At 46.6% G+C, this 21,570-nt stretch overlaps 1 protein-coding gene and 1 pseudogene across 2 annotated transcripts in view; both read left to right on the forward strand.

The window, feature by feature from the left end:
• The window catches only part of LOC134945223 (multidrug resistance-associated protein 1-like), a 337,654-nt gene that overhangs the window by 110,466 nt on the left and 205,618 nt on the right, over positions 1-21,570 (forward strand). For both annotated transcript variants that reach the window (XM_063934380.1, XM_063934379.1), the window contains exon 8: positions 15,120-15,251. In XM_063934380.1, coding sequence (XP_063790450.1) covers positions 15,120-15,251 — 132 coding nt within the window. The remainder of the gene's footprint in view (positions 1-15,119; positions 15,252-21,570) is intronic.
• On the forward strand, positions 4,870-4,988 carry LOC134946329 (5S ribosomal RNA; annotated as a pseudogene).

Raw genomic sequence — 21,570 nt, forward strand, 5'->3', positions numbered from 1 at the left:
CAAGTACATTTACAGAGGAGAAGGTCCTAACAGAACTCTCAAAGCTGAAAGTGGACAAATCTATGGGGCCAGATGGGATACATCCAAGGATACTAAAATAACTTAAAGAGGTGCTGGTAGCACCATTGACAGAATTATTCAACCAGTCATTAGCTACAGGAGTAATTCCAGGGGACTGGAAAAGAGCAAACGTAGTCCCACTGCACAAAAGTGGAAACAAGGAAGAGGCAAACAACTACAGACCAGTGAGTCTTACATCAGTAGTAGGGAAATTGATGGAAACACTCTTAAAAGAAAGAGTTGTAGATTATCTCAAATCCGGCAATTTACTGGATCCCAAACAGCATGGATTCACTGGGGGGAGATCATGTCAAACAAATCTTATTGACTTTTTTGATTGTGTGACTAAAGTGATGGATAAAGGTGGAGCCATGGATATAGCTTATCTAGACTTTAGTAAGGCTTTTGACACAGTTCCACATCGCAGACTGCTAAATAAACTTGAAAGTTTGGGATTGGATATTAGGATTATTGAATGGATAAGATCTTGGTTGAAGGATAGAAAACAGAGAGTTGTGGTAAATGGAGTGCATTCACAGGAGGGAAATGTTACCAGTGGAGTACCCCAGGGATCTGTACTTGGACCAGTGCTTTTTAATATCTTTATTGGTGACATTGCAAATGGCATTAAAGGGAAAGTATGCCTTTTTGCAGATGACACAAAGGTATGCAACAGGGTAGACACACCAGGTGGGGTAAAACAAATGATTGAGGATCTAGGTAGATTAGAGGAATGGTCAAGAGTCTGGCAATTACAGTTTAATGCCAAAAAATGCAAAATAATGCACTTGGGTCTCAAAAATCCTAAAGCTAAATACAGTATTAATGGCACTATACTGGAAACTACTGAGGAGGAAAGGGATCTAGGAGTCACTATTTCAGATGACTTAAAGGCAGGTAAGCAATGTAACAAGGCAATGAGGAAGGCTAGTCAGATGCTTGGCTGCATTGGGAGAGGAATCAGCAGCAGAAAGAAAGAAGTAATAATGCCACTGTATAGGTCATTGGTACGGCCTCATCTAGAATACTGTATTCAGTTCTGGAGGCCATATCTTCAGAAGGATATTAATACATTAGAAACTGTACAAAGGAGGGCAACTAAAATGGTGCATGGCCTACGTCACAAAACATACCCAGAAAGACTAAGAAATCTCAATATGTATAGTTTGGAGCAGAGAAGGGAAAGGGGGGACATGATAGAAACTTTCAAATATATCAAGGGTTTTAACAAAGTCCAGGAGGGAAACATTCTCCAAGTGAAGAGAAAGCAATAGGACACGAGGACATGCACTGAAACTGGAGTGGGGGAGGTTCAGGGGAAATTTGCGGAAAAATTATTTCACAGAAAGGGTAGTGGACAAGTGGAATAGCCTCCCATCAGAGGTGGTAGAGGCTAAGACAGTAGAGCAATTTAAACATGAATGGGATAGACATAATGATATCCTTACAAAGAAATAAGGATCAAATAAGGTTAGAGATAAAAATAATATAAAAAAAAAAAAAGGGGCAGACTAGATGGGCCAAGTGGTTCTTATCTGCCGACAAATTCTGTGTTTCTATACCAAAGCGTAGTGGTGTACTTGGATGACATTCTGATATTTTCTAAGAATCTTGCAGAGCACAGAGTACAGGTCAAAGAAGTACTTCTTCGCTTACGAAGGAATCGTCTCTACGGCAAGATTTCCAAATATATCTTTGAGGTCCCTTCGATTCCGTTCCTCGGTTATGTCATCTCGGGTACGGAGCTTCGCATGGATCTGGAAAAACTCACTGCCATTCGGGACTGGACTCAGCCTCTCTTCTTGAAAGCGGTACAAAGATTCCTGGGCTTTGCAAATTACGACCGGAAATTCATTAAGGGATTTTCTACCATCGTTGCACCCATTACTGCCCTAACCAAAAAAGGGTCTGACCCAAGTCTCTGGTCTTCCGAAGCTGTAGAAGCGTTTGCCCGATTGAAATCAGCCTTTACGTCTGCTCCGGTACTCCAACAACCGAATTTCTCAAAACCATTCTTCTTGGAAGTCGATGTTTCCTCAGTAGGCATCGGTGCCGTCCTTTCACAGTACTCTTCTGATGGGAAGTTACATCCATGTGGTTCCATTCTCGTAAGTTCTCTCCTGCTGAACGAAACTACACCATTGGAGATCAGGAACTTTTAGCAATAAAATCTGCCCTAGAAGAATGGAGGTACTTATTGGAAGGTGCTAAACACCTAATTACTATTAACACCGATCACAAGAACTTGTTGTATATCAAGACGGCCCAGTGCTTGAATCCCTGTCAAGCTAGATGGGCGCTCTTCTTCACTCTGTTCTCGTTCGTTATTAAGTACCGGGCCAGGACTCTTAACGCTAAGGCTGATGCTCTGTCTCGTTCTTTAACGGCCTCGGATGAGGAGAATTCCTTTGAAAAGAGTTTAATTCTCAGTCCAGTCTCTATTTCAGCAGCTCCCACCTCTCTGGGTCCCCCTCCTGGGAGAATGTCTGTACCAGTTGAATTTCGACCAAAGTTACTGCAGTGGGCTCATATCTCCAAGTTTTCCGGTCATCCTGGAGTTCAAAAAATGTGTGAATTTCTACGAAGGTCATATTGGTGGGACACCATGAAGAAGGATATACAAGATTATGTCAATTCATGTCCTCAATGTGCTCAGCACAAAACTCTTCGTCTGCCTCCTGCGGGATTGCTTCGTCCACTGTCCATTCCTAAGAAACCCATGACCCATATTTCTATGGACTGTATTACCGAATTACCCCTTTCCAAGGGTTACAATACCATCTGGGTGATTATTGACCGTTTTTCAAAAAATGGCACATTTTGTTCCGTTGACCGGTTTACCAACGGCTCCCAAGTTGGCTTTACTATTTATTCGTGAACACTTCCGCCTGCACGGGTTACCTCAGGAGATAGTCTCTGCTCTAGGGGTACAGTTCACTGCAAGATTTTGGAGGGCCCTCTGCTCAGCCTTACAAATAAAACTCAAGTTCTCATCTGCTTACCATCCACAAACCAATGGGCAAACTGAACGTGTCAATCAAGATTTAGAGACTTTTCTCTGCGTTTATCTCTCTCCTTCACAGGACGATTGGGTGGAACTGTTACCCTGGGCCGAGTTTGCCCATAATCATCTGTACCACTCTTCCATTGGTGAGTCCCCATTCTTCATTAATTACGGATTCTATCCACGAGTCCCAGAATTACCAATTTTTCCTTTGGAGGATGTTCCTGCTGCAGCTTCCACTCTCCGGCACTTCAGTCAAATCTGGAGTAGGGTTCATGCTAATCTCAAGAAAATATCTGGCCGCTACAAATTCTTTGCGGATAGAAAACGGCGAGCAGCTCCTCAATACAAAGTTGGTGACAGGATATGGCTCTCTACCCGCAATCTTCGTTTAAGAGTACCCGCTATAAAGTTTGCTCCGAGGTTCATCGGTCCTTGCCCCGTTTTGCTAGTCCTGAACCCTGTTGTCTGCAAATTGGGATTGCCTTCCCACTTTCGGGTACCAAATTCTTTCCATGTTTCTCTCCTTCGCCCCTCATTTTAAATCGGTTTCATTCGGAGTCTCCTAGCCCAACCTTGGTAGAGACTGAAGCTGAAACAGAATTTGAAATCAAAACTATTCTTGACTCTCGTTATCTTCACAAGAATTTACAGTATCTGGTAGAATGGAAAGGTTTTGGTCCTGAGGAGAGGAGCTGGGTCAAAGCTTCTGAAGTCACTGCTCCCCGACTAGTCCGGATCTTTCATTCTAAACATCCAACGAAACTAGGAAAGTGTCCAGGGGCCACTCCTAGAGGAGGGGGTACTGTCACACTCGCGGCGCTGCGGCTGCCGCGCTTACCGCTCCGGGTGCGCTGGGTCTCGTGGCGGTCGTCGCCCCCGGTGGGCTCCGTGTCGTCGCTCTTGCTGCCGCTGCCTCCGGCGGGTTCCCGGGGTGTGGGCACCGCCATTGCGCCCGGCATCCACGAGAGCGTGGTGAGCGGGTGACGTCATCTGCCCCTTCCGCCATTCAGGAGAGGGCGTGAAGTTCAAAGGCAGACGCCGCACAGAGCCCCAGCGCCTGAGTATCGTCTTTTCCAATGATCACCAGTGCTAGCAGCGTTCAGCGTGTTCTCAAGCTGAACGTCTCCTGTGTTCCAGCGTTGCAGAGTATCTTTCAGTGGGACATTCCCTGTGCTACCAGCATTACAGTGTATCACTCAGTGGAACCTTCCCTGTGCTACCAGTGTTACAGTGTATCACTCAGTGGGATATTCCCTGCGTTACCAGCGTTACAGTGTATCTCTCAGAGGGACACCTCCTGTGCTTCCAGTATTACAGGGTATCCCTAAGTGGAACGCCTCCCAAACTTCCAGAGTTACACTGAATCTCAAATCCTCATTTATTTCTTCAGCATCACTCACAAGTTCTTCATTCTTCTGTGTGCTTCAACATCGTTCTCAAATCCTCATTCATTTCTTCAACATCGCTCACAAGTTCTTCATTCTTCTGTGTGCTTCAACATCGTTCTCAAATCTTCATTAATTTCTTCAACATCGCTCACAAGTTCTTAATTCTTCTGTGTACTTCAGCATCGCCCCAAAGCCTTGGCCACAACTAATTCTTTAGCATTACACGTCGGTTACAACGGCTAAGTTCTGCATGAGGAAAACCTACATCCGGCCATCCCTGCTCCGGCCCAGCTGTGGTTCCTCTTCCCTACCATCGGAAGAACCCCCGAGTTCTCAACACTCCCAACCCAGGTCAGTGACATGGTAGCAGTCTACTACAGGTCTGGGTGCAAAAAAGCGGTATTTCACGGTATGATTTACAGCCACTCCACACTGGACATGCCAAATCTTATCTGATCTTGGAAGCTAAGCAGTGTTGGTCCTGGTTAGTATTTGGATGGTAAACCTCCTGGTAATACCAAGTGTTGTAGGTGTTTTCAAGAAACATCCTCAATAAAATTGTACCAGCCCATCTTCGGTGGAAACGAAGAATAGTGCTTTGCAAGAGGTAGTTCAGGTGCTCCAGTCAGGAGTGATAATTCAGTTCCTCCTGCACTTTAAGGACAAGGTTTGATTTCAACCTGTTTCTAGTCCAGAAGCCAAATTGGTCATTCCGGCCCATACTCAATCTCAAAGTTCTGAACAAGTACTTTTTGTATGCCCCGGGCCACATAGCAGGAGAATTTAGACCATTCCAGAATATTCAGGATACCTATCCACATGTTCCTGTAGCACTGGTCCATCAGCGCTATGTTAGGTGTTATTCTCTAGCCTCAATTTCAGGACCTACCATGGGGCTGACCACAGCTCCCAGAGTATTCACCAAAATTATGGTAGTGATGGCATCTTATCTTTGGTAGCAGGAGATAAGTGTTTAACCCCCCCCCCCCCCCAGATCGCAATGACTTAATAATCCTGGCACAGTCTCAGGAATTGTTCACGTTCATCTGTAACAGACAATAGCTTGTTACAGAGATATGGTTGGCTCATAAATTGAGCAATGTCGTCTCTGGTTCCGTCACATCAGATGACTCACTTGGGGTCTGTGTTGGAATGGCTATTCAGAGAGTAATTTACCTCTGAACAGAATATCCAAAATTCACTTAAGGATTCAGGAATTGCTACACAGTCAAACGGTATCCATTTACGTGGTAATGAGTGTGATGGGTTTTGATGTGTAGACATTGTACATGATGGAGTATACTCAGTTTCATTAGATACATCTGCAATGTCTGATCATTTCCAAGTAGAAATGTTTTTAATCAGTTAGGAGATCAATAGCTTTATGGTTATTGGACAATCTATCCTGAACAAAGGAAGGCTCCTTTGAATATCAGATGGCAACTCTGACAATGGATACCAGCCTGTGGGGCTGGCTTGAAGTGTCAGGAAGGAGTTGCTTCCAGGGGCAATGGACCAAGGAAGAAAGGTTGCCTGCCAATAAATATATTGGAACCTCGGGCCATATATATGGCATTTATTCAGGCAAAGATTATCCTTCTGATGAATCCAGATCAGATCTTCTCGGACATGCAATGGCAGTGGCGTACCTCATCCATCAGGGAGGATTTCGCAGCCAAAACATGATGAAGGTAAGTCACACTTTAAGGTGGACAGAACTTCATTATCCAGCCTTGTCCGCAGTACTCATTCAGGCAGTCCTAAACTGGGAAGCAGAATTTCTCACTCAACTCACGATTCAGGTAAATGTATGGACTTACATGCCAAGGTCTTAAAAACTCTGGTAGATAATGGGGGTTCTTGCCGTCCTGTCAGAACAACATATGTTTCGCATACGGGTCAAGAACAAATCCCAGAGCAATCTTGTGGATGGCTTGTCAACTTTCGTCTGGTTCATGTGTTCCACCAATCGCTTTGTGATACTGGGTGCTACGAAAGGTAAGACTTTGGTACACAGATCTGCAGAGGATGTCGATGGATGCTCCATTTCTACTCCTTTAATGGCCAGATCTACCATCTCAGGGTCCTGGTTATCACAAACACCTGCATGGACTGTATTTGGCGAAGTGACTCTCAAATCCTCCCATCTTGAAGGCAAGAGAACTCTCCCAACAGGTAATTCTAATTATGCTCAGAGCAAGGAAAATTTCCTCAGCTTGCATTTATCACCAAATAGGGCAAACCTATGTTCATTGCTGTAGGGATCAAAAATTTGACCCTTGGCTTTTCCAGAGTCTTAGCATCCTTTAGGCAGGAATGCATAAAGGTTTATGGCTGACTTCCTTGAGAGTACGAGTGTCAGCATTGACTGTATGGTTTCAAAGGAAAAATGTTAATCTACAGGATGTGCGCACTTTTTTCCAAGGAATGTGACACATTGAACCTCTTTTTGTTCTTCCTACAGTGCCTTGTGATTTAAGTAAGTCCTAAAGGCCCTTCAAGTTGTCCCATTTGAACCACTTGAAAGATTGGCTCTTAAATAATTGAGAGCTAAAGTTTCTTTCTACTGACTTTGCTTCAGTTAAAGAATTGCAGATGTAAGGGCATGGTTCTGTCATCCTCCATTTCTGATTTTTTTTTATCCAGATAGAGCAGCTTTTCGAACCAAATCTGGGTATCTTCCTAAATTCCATCTTAATGAAGAAATTGTCCCGTCTTCTAGGGGCCGGACTTTGCTGTGGGAGATGCATTGTTGGACGTAGTCCGTATCTTAAGGATCTATGTGGATCACCATACCAGTGCCATGAGAAAGACAGATACTCTCTTCATTCTCTATGAATTTCACAAGAGAAGATGGCCTGTGGATAAGCAGACACTGAATGGCTTTGGATGAAAATCTCAGAAACATATTCTCAAGCTGATCTCCCTGTCTCCGGCTAATGTCTCTGCTCATTCTACTTATAAGGTAGGTCCATTATGGGCAGCACAATGTGCTGTTTCAGCAGAATAGATATGTTAGGTAGACACATGTTCTCCATTTACACATTCATTAGACATTATGCCTTTGTTACTTTTGCCTCTCAGGATGCTGAATTCGGGCGAAGGATTCTCCTGTCTAATCAGGGGTGTCCCCACCACTAAATTGCTTAGGGACATCCCAATGTATCCTGTGGATACCCTGTGGACCCTGCAGGAGAAATATATGTTATGGTAAGAACTTACCGTTGATAACGGTATTTCTCTTAAGTCCACAAGTTCCACAGGGATTCTACCCTTACGCACCTGATTTGAGGATCCTATTACTCACTAACCTCTTCCCTCTTGTATGGAAGGGTGTGCATGTGTGTTCTTCTCGCCTGATTAGGGCTCTACATGATACTCCTGCCTTGAGCTTTGGAAACCAACTGATTTGCCTGAGCCAGGAGGCGGGGATATATGGACGGGCCCGTTGCATGCTGGAAGGCCGAAAAGCTTTGACCGATTGGTGCAAATCTGCTGTTGCTCCACTGTATCCCAATGTATCCTGTGGACTTAGGAGAAATACCGTTATTAACAGTAAGTTCTTACAGGAACGTATATTTTGTGCCACATGGTGTGAGACGACTGGCATGTTTCCAGTGATGAGTATTTTTTCCACAATCCTGATACTTCTTCCTCAAGTTTGCGTCTTAGTATGCATATATGTACTAGGGATTTTTTTGTTTTGTTACATAGGAATTAGTATAAAGTCGCAGATATAGCATAACAGTGCATGGTGCAGGCGATTTGTATTGGACCTGTCTTTTGCCATTTTTCCTTAGATTGTCTGTCTACTTTTTCCTCATCTTAGCTACTTTTTCCCCAATTTGCGTCTCACTTTGCTTACAGTGTACTAGGAACTCAGGATTAGTATTTTGGCGCAGCTAATTTACAATGTCCGCAGCGCACTAAATGAAGCTATTTGGACCTATTATAGAATGGGTGTTTGTGGATAAGCTGCAAAAACTGTACAATTATAAACCTATTATAAAGGTTTGACATTTTTTCCCCCTCTTACGTCCTAGAGGATGCTGGGGACTCCGTAAGGACCATGGGGTATAGACGGGCTCCGCAGGAGACATGGGCACTATAAAGAACTTTAGAATGGGTGTGCACTGTCTCCTCCCTCTATGCCCCTCCTCCAGACCTCAGTTAGATCCTGTGCCCAGAGGAGACTGGGTGCATTACAGGGAGCTCTCCTGAGTTTCTCTGAAAAAAGAATTTTGTTAGGTTTTTTATTTTCAGGGAGCACTGCTGGCAACAGGCTCCCTGCATCGTGGAACTGAGGAGAGAGAAGCAGACCTACAGTACTTAAGTGATAGGCTCTGCTTCTTAGGCTACTGAACACCAATAGCTCCAGAGGGAGTCGGAACGCAGGTCTCCTTTCGCTGTTCGTCCCAGAACCGCGCCGCCGTCCTCCTCGCAGAGCCGGAAGATAGAAGCCGGGTGAGTATAAGAAGAAAAGAAGACTTCAAGGCGGCAGAAGACTTCAGATCTTCCCGGAGGTAAGCGCGCAGCGGTAACGCTGCGCGCCATTGCTCCCACACAACACACACTAGCAGGCACGGATGGGTGCAGGGCGCAGGGAGGGGGCGCCCTGGGCAGCAATATAAACCTTTAAGGCTGGCATAGGAGTATTATAGGCTGCGGAGGCAGTAGTTATATAAATCCCCCGCCAGTATTATAAAATTGAGTGGGACCGAAGCCCGCCGCTGGAGGGGGCGGAGCTTGGTCTCACAGCACTAACCAGCGCCATTTTCTCCACAGAGCACTGCAGAGACGCTGGCTCCCCGGACTCTCCCCTGCTGAGCACGGTGACACAGGGCTAAAAAGAGGGGGGGGGGCACCATCTACTTTTTTGCCTTTTGTTCCCCCACAGCAAAAGAAAACTCCACAATATCAGATGCAGTCCTTCCGGTCACATTAGTCCAGAAGAGGTCGGGGCTCATCCTTCCTTGCCAGAGGTAAGGGTAGAGGGAAAAGTACGCCTGCTTCGGCTAGCTCCCAGGAACAGAAGTCCTCCCCGACTTCTACTAAATCCACCGCATGACGCTGGGGCTCCACTGAGGGAGTCCGCACCGGTGGGGGCACGTCTTCGACTCTTCAGCCAGGTCTGGGTTCTGTCAGACGTGGATCCTTGGGTGTAGGAAATTGTATCCCAGGGCTACAAACTAGAATTCGAAGAGGTGCTTCCTCGACGATTTTTCAAATCGGCCTTGCCAGCTTCTCCCCCTGAGAGGGCAGTAGTGTTAACTGCAATTCAAAAGCTGCGTCAACAGCAAGTGATTGTCACGGTTCCCCTAATCCAACAGGGAAAAGGGTACTATTCAACCCTGTTCGTGGTCCCGAAGCCGGATGGCTCGGTCAGACCCATTTTAAATCTGAAATCCCTAAACCTGTACTTGAAAAGGTTCAAATTCAAGATGGAATCGCTCAGGGCAGTGATCTCCAGTCTGGAAGGGGGGGATTTTATGGTGTCACTGGACATAAAGGATGCATACCTTCATGTCCCCATATATCCTCCTCATCAGGAGTACCTGAGATTCGCTGTACAGGACTGTCATTACCAGTTTCAGACGTTGCCGTTTGGGCTTTCCACGGCCCCGAGGATTTTCACGAAGGTGATGGCGGAGACGATGGTGCTCCTGCGCAGGCAGGGAGTCACAGTTATCCCGTACTTGAACGATCTCCTGATAAAAGCGAGATCAAGAGATCAATTGCAGAAAAGCGTGTCGCTCTCCCTGAGAGTACTACAGCAACATGGTTGGTTCCAACGACTCGGCTGCCTTTCTTAGGCATGATTCTGGACACGGAACAGAAGAAGGTTTTTCTCCCAATGGAAAAAGCCCAGGACCTCCAGAACATGGTCAGAGACCTGCTAAAACCAAAAAGAGTGTCTGTTCATCAATGCACTCGAGTTCTGGGAAAAATGGTGGCAGCCTACGAGGCCATCCCCTTCGGCAGGTTTCATGCGAGGACATTTCAGTGGGACCTTCTGGACAAGTGATCGGGGTCCCACCTTCAAATACATCAGAAAATAAACCTGTCCCCCCTGTCTCTCCTGTGGTGGCTGCAGAGTGCTCACCTTCTAGAAGGTCGCAGGTTCGGCATTCAGGACTGGGTTCTGGTGACCACGGACGCGAGCCTCCGAGGATGGGGAGCAGTCACACAAGGAAGGAATTTTCAGGGACTGTGGTCAAGCCAGGAGGCTTGTCTACACATCAACATACTGGAATTAAGGGCCATATGCAACGGCCTACGACAAGCGGAGAATCTTCTTCGCGACCTACCGGTTCTGATTCAATCAGACAACGTCACAGCCGTGGCTCATGTAAACCGCCAAGGCAGGACAAGGAGCAGAGTGGCAATGGAGGAAGCCACCAGGATTCTGCGCTGGGCAGAAAATCACGTAAGCTCTCTGTCAGCGGTATTCATTCCGGGAGTGGACAAATGGGAAGCAGACTTCCTCAGCAGACACGATCTCCATCCAGGGGAGTGGGATCTTCATCAAGAAGTCTTTGCAGAAATAACAAGTCTTTGGAGACTTCCTCAAACAGACATGATGGCATCACGCCTCAACAAGAAGCTTCGGAGGTATTGTGCCAGGTCAAGGGACCCTCAGGCAGTAGCGGTGGACGCCCTAGTGGCACCATGGGTGTTTCAGTAGGTCTATGTGTTCCCTCCTCTTCCTCTCATCTCAAAAATATTGAGAATCATAAGACGGAAAAGAGTACAGACAATACTCATTGTTCCAGATTGGCCTCGAAGGGCCTGGTATTCAGATCTTCAGGAGATGCTCACAGAAGATCCGTGGCCTCTTCCTCTCAGGGAGGACCTATTGCAGCAGGGACCCTGCGTGTTCCAAGACTTACCGCAGTTACGTTTGACGGCATGGCGGTTGAACACCGAATCCTAGCGGGGAAGGGTATTTCGGAAGAAGTCATCCCTACTCTGATAAAGGCTAGGAAGGAAGTGACTGCGAAACATTATCACCGTATCTGGAGGAAGTATGTATCTTGGTGTGAAGCCAAGGATGCTCCTATGGAAGATTTCCACTTGGGCCGTTTTCTCCACTTTCTACAGACAGGAGTGGATATGGGCCTAAAGCTAGGCTCCATTAAGGTACAGATTTCGGCCCTATCTATATTCTTCCAGAGGGAATTGGCTTCTCTCCCAGAAGTCCAAACTTTTGTAAAGGGAGTGCTACACATCCAGCCTCCTTTTGTGCCCCCAGTGGCACCATGGGACCTTAACGTGGTGTTACAGTTCCTAAAATCTCACTGGTTTGAACCTCTTCAAACAGTTGAATTAAAGTTTCTCACTTGGAAAGTGGTCTTGTTGTTGGCCTTGGCATCTGCAAGGCGGGTGTCCGAATTGGCGGCCTTATCTCATAAGAGCCCCTATCTCATTTTCCATGAGGATAGAGCAGAGTTGAGGACTCGTCCTCAATTTTTGCCTAAGGTGGTGTCATCTTTTCATATGAACCAACCTATTGTGGTGCCTGTGGCAACGGGAGACTTGGAGGATTCCAAATCCCTGGATGTAGTCAGGGCCTTAAAAATTTACGTAGTCAGGACGGCTCGGGTTAGGAAAACAGAGGCACTGTTTGTCCTGTATGCAGCCAACAAGGTTGGCACTCCTGCTTCTAGGCAGACTATTTCTCGCTGGATCTGTAACACGATTCAGCAGGCTCATTCTACGGCTGGATTGCCGTTATCAATTTCAGTAAAGGCCCATTCCACTAGGAAGGTGGGCTCTTCTTGGGCGGCTGCCCGAGGAGTCTCGGCCTTACAGCTTTGCCGAGCAGCTACTTGGTCGGGTTCAAACACTTTTGCAAAATTCTACAAGTTTGATACCCGGGCTGAGGAGGACCTCATGTTTGCTCAATCGGTGCTGCAGAGTCATCCGCACTCTCCCGCCCGGTTTGGAGCTTTGGTATAATCCCCATGGTCCTTACGGAGTCCCCAGCATCCTCTAGGACGTAAGAGAAAATAAGATTTTAAACCTACCGGTAAATCTTTTTCTCCTAGTCCGTAGAGGATGCTGGGCGCCCGTCCCAGTGCGGACATTTTTCTGCATGACTTGTATATAGTTATTGCTTACATAAGGGTTATGTTACAGTTAAGATCAGTCGTTGGCTGATACTGTTTTGTTCATACTGTTAACTGGTTGCGTATAGGCCAGGTTATACGGTGTGGATGGTGTGGGCTGGTATGAATCTTGCCCTTAGATTAACAAAAATCCTTTCCTCGTACTGTCCGTCTCCTCTGGGCAAAGTTTCTCTAACTGAGGTCTGGAGGAGGGGCATAGAGGGAGGAGCCAGTGCACACCCATTCTAAAGTTCTTTATAGTGCCCATGTCTCCTGCGGAGCCGTCTATACCCCATGGTCCTTACGGAGTCCCCAGCATCCTCTACGGACTAGGAGAAAAAGATTTACTGGTAGGTTTAAAATCTTATTTTTGCTATCCCTTAATGCACACTGAGTGAGAAATAACACTACATAATAAACAGATAATACAGAGATCTTAGTTGCGTATATCTGCAGATATAGGGTTAAGCCCCCAGGCCGAATGGCAAGGCATCTCTGTCACTGGGGGTCCCTCATACTAGGTGTTGGTCCGTGGTGCGGGACCTCATCATGTCGGCACCATCCGGTTACCCCAGGGCAGCACACAGGTGAAAATTAGTAAGGGTTATTAAGAAGCACATAAGTGCTATGTAAGTGAGATGTGATTAAAATAATACAAAAATATATACAATGTGATAGGGAAAAACATAAGTGTTAATAAAGTGTTAGGGTGTGCCAACCTGAAGCAGCCCAGCCTTACCAACACAGGGAAAATCGCACCCCAAACCCACCCCATAAATAATGACATATGTCTGGGTCTAATAGCCCAGTGTAAGGCCACATGATAATGGCTCCTACAGCATCTGAGAGCCAGCTTACCTGGAGACACCTCTAGCTTCTCCAATGGCACTCTGGAGTCTGCAATCCCTCCTAATGCTGTCCCATCCATGCCTCTCTGAAATACAATGCACATTTATTGGCAAGCTGCTCAATCAGATAGTGATGTCACTCAGGCGCTAAAAGGTAGGGGTAATTCTGGGTAAGAGAAAAACATTTTGCTATCCCTAATGAACACTGAGTGAGAAATAACAGTACATAATAAACAGATAATACTCCTGTGTGGTGCCCTGGGGTAGCTGGCCTGTGCCGACATGATGGGGTCCCGCACCCCGGACCCACACCTAGTATTAGGGACCCCCAGGGGCTAACCAGAACTTTGTGGGCCCATAGCAACATTTTGAAGGGCCCTGTCCCAGTGCTTCTAGAGAGACACTTCTCTGCAGCAGTTGTTAATCTTATGCCCTGTAATAGTGTCCTTTAGTTTATTTTCTGAACCATAGTAGAGCCTTATTTAATGTTATGCACCTTAGTCGTGCCTTAGTTTCTTTTATGAATCGTAGTAGGGCTTAAGTTCACCCTATGTCACATTTCAGAGCTGCCAGTACACATTGTGCCACACAGTACCCCCAATTGACATTATGATATATAGTGCTCCCCGTTCATATTGTGCCTCATTACAGTGCACTGGTTTATATTATATAATATTAAAAAATGCTCGCCAGTTCTATTTATACCACACTACAATAAGCAAGTCCAGGGGCATACCTAGATATATTGCAGGCCCCAAGGAAAAAGTTTGAAAGGACCCCTACATACCACCCAATGGCGACAAATGTATACAACGCATGAAACTTTGACAGGAAAGGTGGGCCCCTCTCAGCTCCGGGCCCCAAAGCAGCTGCACTGCCTGCACATATGGTAGCTACGCCCTTGGGGACCCCCAGTGACAGAGACGCCTTGCCAGTCGGCCTGGGGGCTTAACCCTATATCTGCAGATATACGCAACTAAGATCTCTGTATTATCTGTTTATTATGTAGTGTTATTTCTCACTCAGTGTGCAATAGGGATAGCAAAATGTTTTTCTCTTACCCAGAATTACCCCTCCCTTTTAGCACCTGAGTGACATCACAATCTGATTGAGCAGCTTGCCAATAAGTGTGCTTATTATAAAGATCAGTTTAGGCGTTTCTCATTTCCTCATATATAGTAATGTAGTTTGTTTTATATCCTTGTGTCCTTGGTGTCTGAGGTTACATGGTGAATCAGAACTTCAAACTGCCCACAGACTTGCCCTGTTTGGTACAGCGCAAAAATATCCATCCTGTGCTATATTTGCCCTGATATTTGGTGCAAGAGAAGGTTAAATGGCAGTGGGCTATTAGATGGACATCCTTTGGTATTTTTAGTTGTGTGACAATAGTTGGGTCTGCATTGGTCTTTTAACTGCACAAACCTGCACTCTCATATGTGGCCACCATTTTAATAAACTAAGGTGTCATTATGGTGAAATGGCAACAAAAAGAGTTATCTGTGGGAATGTAGAGTGCTTTGTAAAGTAGCTGGGCAATTGGGAAATAAGTATAATGTGTTGGACACCATTGTCCTAGCACAAAGATGCAGCAGCCAACAGGCCACTACTGCAGCTATCCATTTAGAGACTTGTTAATTACGCTTCTTATGAATACACATACAGTAATATGCTTATGTAATATTATTGTTTTTTTTTTCTTCTTAAGAATAATGTTTAGAGGTTACAAACAGCCCCTAAAAGTGGATGATATTTGGTCCTTGAGAAAATCTGATTTGGCTGAAGAAATTTTATCGAAGTTCTCAAAAGAGATCCATAAGGAATGGCATAAGACCAAGCCGTAAGTTCCATAAGTGTTTGTAGGGCGTTTTCCTTCTGTTCTGACATGCCCCCGTTTGTGGTTTGTGTATTAGTTCTTAACAATTACAATAACTAGGAAAATGTGTTCTGGTAATTAGAGAAAAGGGACTGCACAGGGTCGGTAGTTCTATTAAATTACTTTCTCTGATGTCCTAGTGGATGCTGGGGACTCCGTAAGGACCATGGGGAATAGCGGCTCCGCAGGAGACTGGGCACAACTAAGAAAGATTTAGGACTACCTGGTGTGCACTGGCTCCTCCCTCTATGCCCCTCCTCCAGTTAGAATTGTGTGCCCGGCCGAGCTGGTTGCACACTAGGGGCTCTCCTGAGCTCTTAGAAAAGAAAGTATATTTAGGTTTTTTATTTTCAGTGAGATCTGCTGGCAACAGACTCACTGCTACGAGGGACTGAGGGGAGAAGAAGCGAACCTACCTGCTTGCAGCTAGCTTGGGCTTCTTAGGCTACTGGACACCATTAGCTCCAGAGGGATCGAACACAGGCCCAGCCTCGGTCGTCCGGTCCCGGAGCCGCGCCGCCGTCCCCCTTGCAGAGCCAGAAGCAAGAAGAACGTCCAGGAAATCGGCGGCTGAAGACTCCGGTCTTCATTAAGGTAGCGCACAGCACTGCAGCTGTGCGCCATTGCTCCCCATGCACACCACACACTCCGGTCACTGATGGGTGCAGGGCGCTGGGGGGGGGGGGGCGCCCTGGGCTGCAATAAGAGTACCTTAGCTTGGCAAAAAAACACATAATCTAGTCAGTAAGACTATATATGTGTAAAATCCCCTGCCAAAAATATCCTGAAAAAAGCGGGAGAAGTCCGCCGAGAAGGGGGCGGGGCTATCTCGCTCAGCTATAATTTTATTGCTAACCATAGAGCATATTAAGGACGCTGTCTTATACATGAGAGATGCACAGAGGGATATTTGCCGGCTGGCATCTAAAATAAACGCAATGTCCATTTCTGCCAGGAGAGGATTGTGGACTCGGCAGTGGACAGGAGATACAGATTCTAAAAGGCACATGGAAGTTTTGCCTTACAAGGGTGAGGAGTTGTTTGGGGATGGTCTCTCGGACCTCGTTTCCACAGCGACAGCTGGGAAGTCAGCATTTTTACCCCATGTTCCCTCACAGCCAAAGAAAGCACCGTATTATCAGGTACAGTCCTTTCGGCCCCAGAAAGGCAAGCGGGTTAGAGGCGAGTCCTTTCTGCCCAGAGGCAGAGGTAGAGGGAAAAAGCTGCAACATACAGCCAGTTCCCAGGAACAAAAGTCCTCCCCCGCTTCCTCTAAGTCCACCGCATGACTCTGGGGCTCCACAGGCAGAGCCAGGTACGGTGGGGGCCCGTCTCAAGAACTTCAGCGACCAGTGGGCTCGCTCACGGGTGGATCCCTGGATTCTACAAGTAGTATCTCAGGGGTACAAGCTGGAATTCGAGACGTCTCCCCCTCGCCGTTTCCTCAAATCTGCCTTGCCGACAGCTCCCCCGGACAGGGAGGCAGTGCTGGAGGCGATTCACAAGCTGTATTCTCAGCAGGTGATAATCAAGGTACCCCTCCTTCAACAAGGACGGGGTTACTATTCCACAATGTTTGTGGTACCGAAACCGGACGGTTCGGTGAGACCCATTTTAAATTTAAAATCCTTGAACACTTATATAAGAAGGTTCAAGTTCAAGATGGAATCGCTCAGGGCGGTGATTGCAAGCCTGGACGAGGGGGATTACATGGTATCACTGGACATCAAGGATGCTTACCTGCATGTCCCCATTTACCCTCCTCACCAGGAGTACCTCAGATTTGTGGTACAGGACTGTCATTACCAATTCCAGACGTTGCCGTTTGGTCTGTCCACGGCACCCAGGGTATTTACCAAGGTAATGGCCGAAATGATGATACTCCTTCGGAAAAAGGGAGTTTTAATTATCCCGTACTTGGACGATCTCCTTATAAAGGCGAGGTCCAGGGAACAGTTGTTGATCGGAGTAGCACTAGCTCGGGAAGTGCTACAACAGCACGGCTGGATCCTGAATATTCCAAAGTCGCAACTGGTTCCTACAACGCGTCTACTGTTCCTGGGGATGGTTCTGGACACAGAACAGAAAAAAGTGTTTCTCCCGGAGGAGAAGGCCAAGGAGTTGTCATCTCTAGTCAGAGACCTCCTAAAACCAAAACAGGTGTCGGTGCACCACTGCACGCGAGTCCTGGGAAAGATGGTGGCTTCTTACGAAGCAATTCCATTCGGAAGGTTCCATGCAAGGATCTTTCAGTGGGATCTGTTGGACAAGTGGTCCGGATCGCATCTTCAGATGCATCGGCTGATAACCCTGTCTCCAAGGGCCAGGGTGTCGCTGCTGTGGTGGCTGCAGAGTGCTCATCTTCTAGAGGGCCGCAGATTCGGCATACAGGACTGGATCCTGGTGACCACGGATGCCAGCCTTCGAGGTTGGGGGGCAGTCACACAGGGAAGAAACTTCCAGGGACAATGGTCGAGTCAGGAGACTTCCCTACACATAAATATTCTGGAACTAAGGGCCATTTACAATGCCCTAAGTCAGGCAAGACCCCTGCTTCAACACCAGCCGGTGCTGATCCAGTCAGACACCATCACGGCGGTCGCCCATGTAAACCGACAGGGCGGCACAAGAAGCAGGATGGCGATGGCAGAAGCCACAAGGATTCTCCGATGGGCGGAAAATCATGTGTTAGCACTGTCAGCAGTGTTCATTCCCGGAGTGGACAACTGGGAAGCAGACTTTCTCAGCAGGCACGACCTCCACCCGGGAGAGTGGGGACTTCATCCAGAAGTCTTCCAAATGGTTGTACACCGGTGGGAAAGGCCACAGGTGGACATGATGGCGTCCCGCCTCAACAAAAAGCTAAAAAGATATTGCGCCAGGTCAAGGGACCCTCAGGCGATAGCCGTGGACGCTTTAGTGACACCGTGGGTGTACCAGTCTGTTTATGTGTTCCCTCCTCTTCCTCTCATACCCAAGGTACTGAGGATAATAAGAAGGAGAAGAGTAAGAACTATAATCATTGTTCCGGATTGGCCAGAAGAGCTTGGTACCCAGAACTTCAAGAAATGATATCAGAGGAACCATGGCCTCTGCCGCTCAGACGGGACCTGCTGCAGCAGGGACCCTGTCTGTTCCAAGACTTACCGCGACTGCGTTTGACGGCATGGCGGTTGAACGCCGGATCCTGAAGGAAAAGGGCCTTCCGGAGGAAGTCATCCCTACGCTGATTAAAGCTAGGAAGGAGGTGACCGCAAACCATTATCACCGCATATGGCGTAAATATGTTGCTTGGTGTGAGGCCAGAAGGGCCCCAACGGAGGAATTTCAGCTGGGTCGATTTCTGCACTTCCTACAGTCAGGGGTGACTATGGGCCTAAAATTAGGTTCCATTAAGGTCCAGATTTCGGCTCTGTCGATTTTCTTCCAAAAAGAACTGGCTTCACTGCCTGAAGTTCAGACGTTTGTTAAAGGAGTGCTGCATATTCAGCCCCCTTTTGTGCCTCCAGTGGCACCTTGGGATCTCAACGTGGTGTTGGATTTCCTAAAATCACATTGGTTTGAGCCACTTAAAACCGTGAAACTAAAATATCTCGCGTGGAAAGTGGTCATGCTGTTGGCCTTGGCTTCGGCCAGGCGTGTGTCAGAATTGGCGGCTTTGTCATGTAAAAGGCCTTATCTGATTTTCCATATGGATAGGGTGGAATTGAGGACTCGTCCCCAATTTCTTCCTAAGGTGGTATCAGCGTTTCATTTCAACCAACCTATTGTGGTGCCTGCGGCTACTCGGGACTTGGAGGATTCCAAGTTGCTGGACGTAGTCAGGGGCCCTGAAAATCTATGTTTCCAGGACGGCTGGAGTCAGGAAAACTGACTCGCTATTTATGCTGTATGCGCCCAACAAGCTGGGTGCTCCTGCTTCAAAGCAGTCTATTGCTCGCTGGATCTGTAGTACGATTCAACTTGCACATTCTGCGGCTGGACTGCCGCATCCTAAATCTGTAAAAGCCCATTCCACGAGGAAAGTGGGCTCTTCTTGGGCGGCTGCCCGAGGGGTCTCGGCTTTACAACTTTGCCGAGCTGCTACTTGGTCGGGTTCAAACACATTTGCTAAATTCTACAAGTTTGATACCCTGGCTGAGGAGGACCTTGAGTTTGCTCATTCGGTGCTGCAGAGTCATCCGCACTCTCCCGCCCGTTTAGGAGCTTTGGTATAATCCCCATGGTCCTTACGGAGTCCCCAGCATCCACTAGGACGTCAGAGAAAATAAGAATTTACTCACCGGTAATTCTATTTCTCGTAGTCCGTAGTGGATGCTGGGCGCCCATCCCAAGTGCGGATTGTCTGCAATACTTGTATATAGTTATTGCCTAACTAAAGGGTTATTGTTTGGAGCCATCTGTTTGAGAGGCTCAGTTGTTATTCATACTGTTCACTGGGTATAGTATCACGAGTTGTACGGTGTAATTGGTGTGGCTGGTATGAGTCTTACCCGGGATTCCAAATCCTTTCCTTATTGTGTCAGCTCTTCCGGGCACAGTATCCTAACTGAGGTCTGGAGGAGAGGCATAGAGGGAGGAGCCAGTGCACACCAGGTAGTCCTAAATCTTTCTTAGTTGTGCCCAGTCTCCTGCGGAGCTGCTATTCCCCATGGTCCTTACGGAGTCCCCAGCATCCACTACGGACTACGAGAAATAGAATTACCGGTGAGTAAATTCTTATTTTTAGGTCTCTTTTGTATAATTTAGAGCACTTATTTTGTGTCAAACTTATGTTTTCCCCTTCTTTCCCATACTAATGGCCTGATTCAGAGGTTGAATGCAGAAACGCATCGGCGTCTGTTGGTGGTCGCCCATCTGCAACGTTATGCAAATGCTGCTACAAACCCTGGGGCAGATGTATTAAGCCTGGAGAAGTGATAAAGAAGTGATAAAGCAGTGATAAGTGCAAGTGATAATGCACCAGCTCCTAACTGTCATTTTTCAAATCCGTTATGATTGGCTGGTGCGTTATCACCTTCCGCTTATCACCGCTTTATCACTTTTATATCCCTTCTCCAGGTTAATACATCTGCCCCCCCTGTCCCTTGTATATATCCATGAGGCCAAATGTGCAAGGACTAAGACCATCAGTTATACCAGTGGTTCTCAACCTCGGTCCTCAAGTGACCCCAACAGGTCATGTTTTCCAGGTCTCCTCACAGGATTGCAAGTGAAATAATTAGCTCCACCTGTGGGTCTTTTATAATGTGTAAGTGAGTAACGAATACACCTGTTCATCTGCTAGGTGACCTGGAAAACATGAATTGTTGGGGGTACTTGAGGACCGAGGTTGAGAACCACTGAGTTATACCATTGAATTTTGCACCAGCCCTATGGTAGGTTCACTTTTTCCACCTGACCATGGCCTCCTATGTGAGCGGTTCAGTGTCTGTGTTCACTGACACTCCCATGACACCATATTTGAACTGACCATATTTGTGTGCATTTCTAGCCACCTCCCAGTTACCGCTCAGGTACGCCCAGCAACATTTCTGATCCCATCCGTCTCTATGGCAACAGTGCCTTTTATACATACACTCTGTGTCACGCATGCGCCGTAGGAGTTCTTAAGAGCGCAGTTGCAACAAAAACACTCAACTACAAGAACATCTGCATTGTGCGCGGCTCTGAATCAGGCCATCTGTATTTCAGAAATTTTATTTTCCCAGAATTAATATTAATGTTATATCACTTTGTCCAAAAGAGCTTACAGTCTAATTAGGCAATAGGAAACAAATACAGATATGTAGGTAAAAGCACACAAGGAGCTGGATGTAATGGCACCTAAGTTCAAGGCAAAACCATGCCTTGTAAGTGATTGCCCCTTTAAAAAATAGTCCGAGTTTAGCCAGCATGCCGCATGGCCGCCGAATTTAGGTGGCATTACATCCGGCACAAGATGTTATTTATATGTATAAGTGCAGACATGATTACTAACAATGCTGCCAATGAATGATAAAATAGTTTTAGCAACTCTGCAATAAACTAAACATTATTATTATTATTATTATTATTATTTACACAGTAGCTGGGATTTCTTTTCTGTTTTTTATACACACAATTTTTAATGTAAAACATATTGAAATAAAATGTATCTGGCCTCAGGTTAGTTTGCAGGCAAATTGGCTGTAATCTGCACTTGTTTGTGTCACAGATTGTACAAATTACTAGTAAAATAACTTGCTTATGCTTGAAAAAGAATAATGTTCAGGAAGAACAGCATATTTGCTTTACTTAAACA

Source organism: Pseudophryne corroboree, chromosome 7 (assembly GCF_028390025.1).
Source record: "Pseudophryne corroboree isolate aPseCor3 chromosome 7, aPseCor3.hap2, whole genome shotgun sequence".
Taxonomy (NCBI): domain Eukaryota; kingdom Metazoa; phylum Chordata; class Amphibia; order Anura; family Myobatrachidae; genus Pseudophryne; species Pseudophryne corroboree.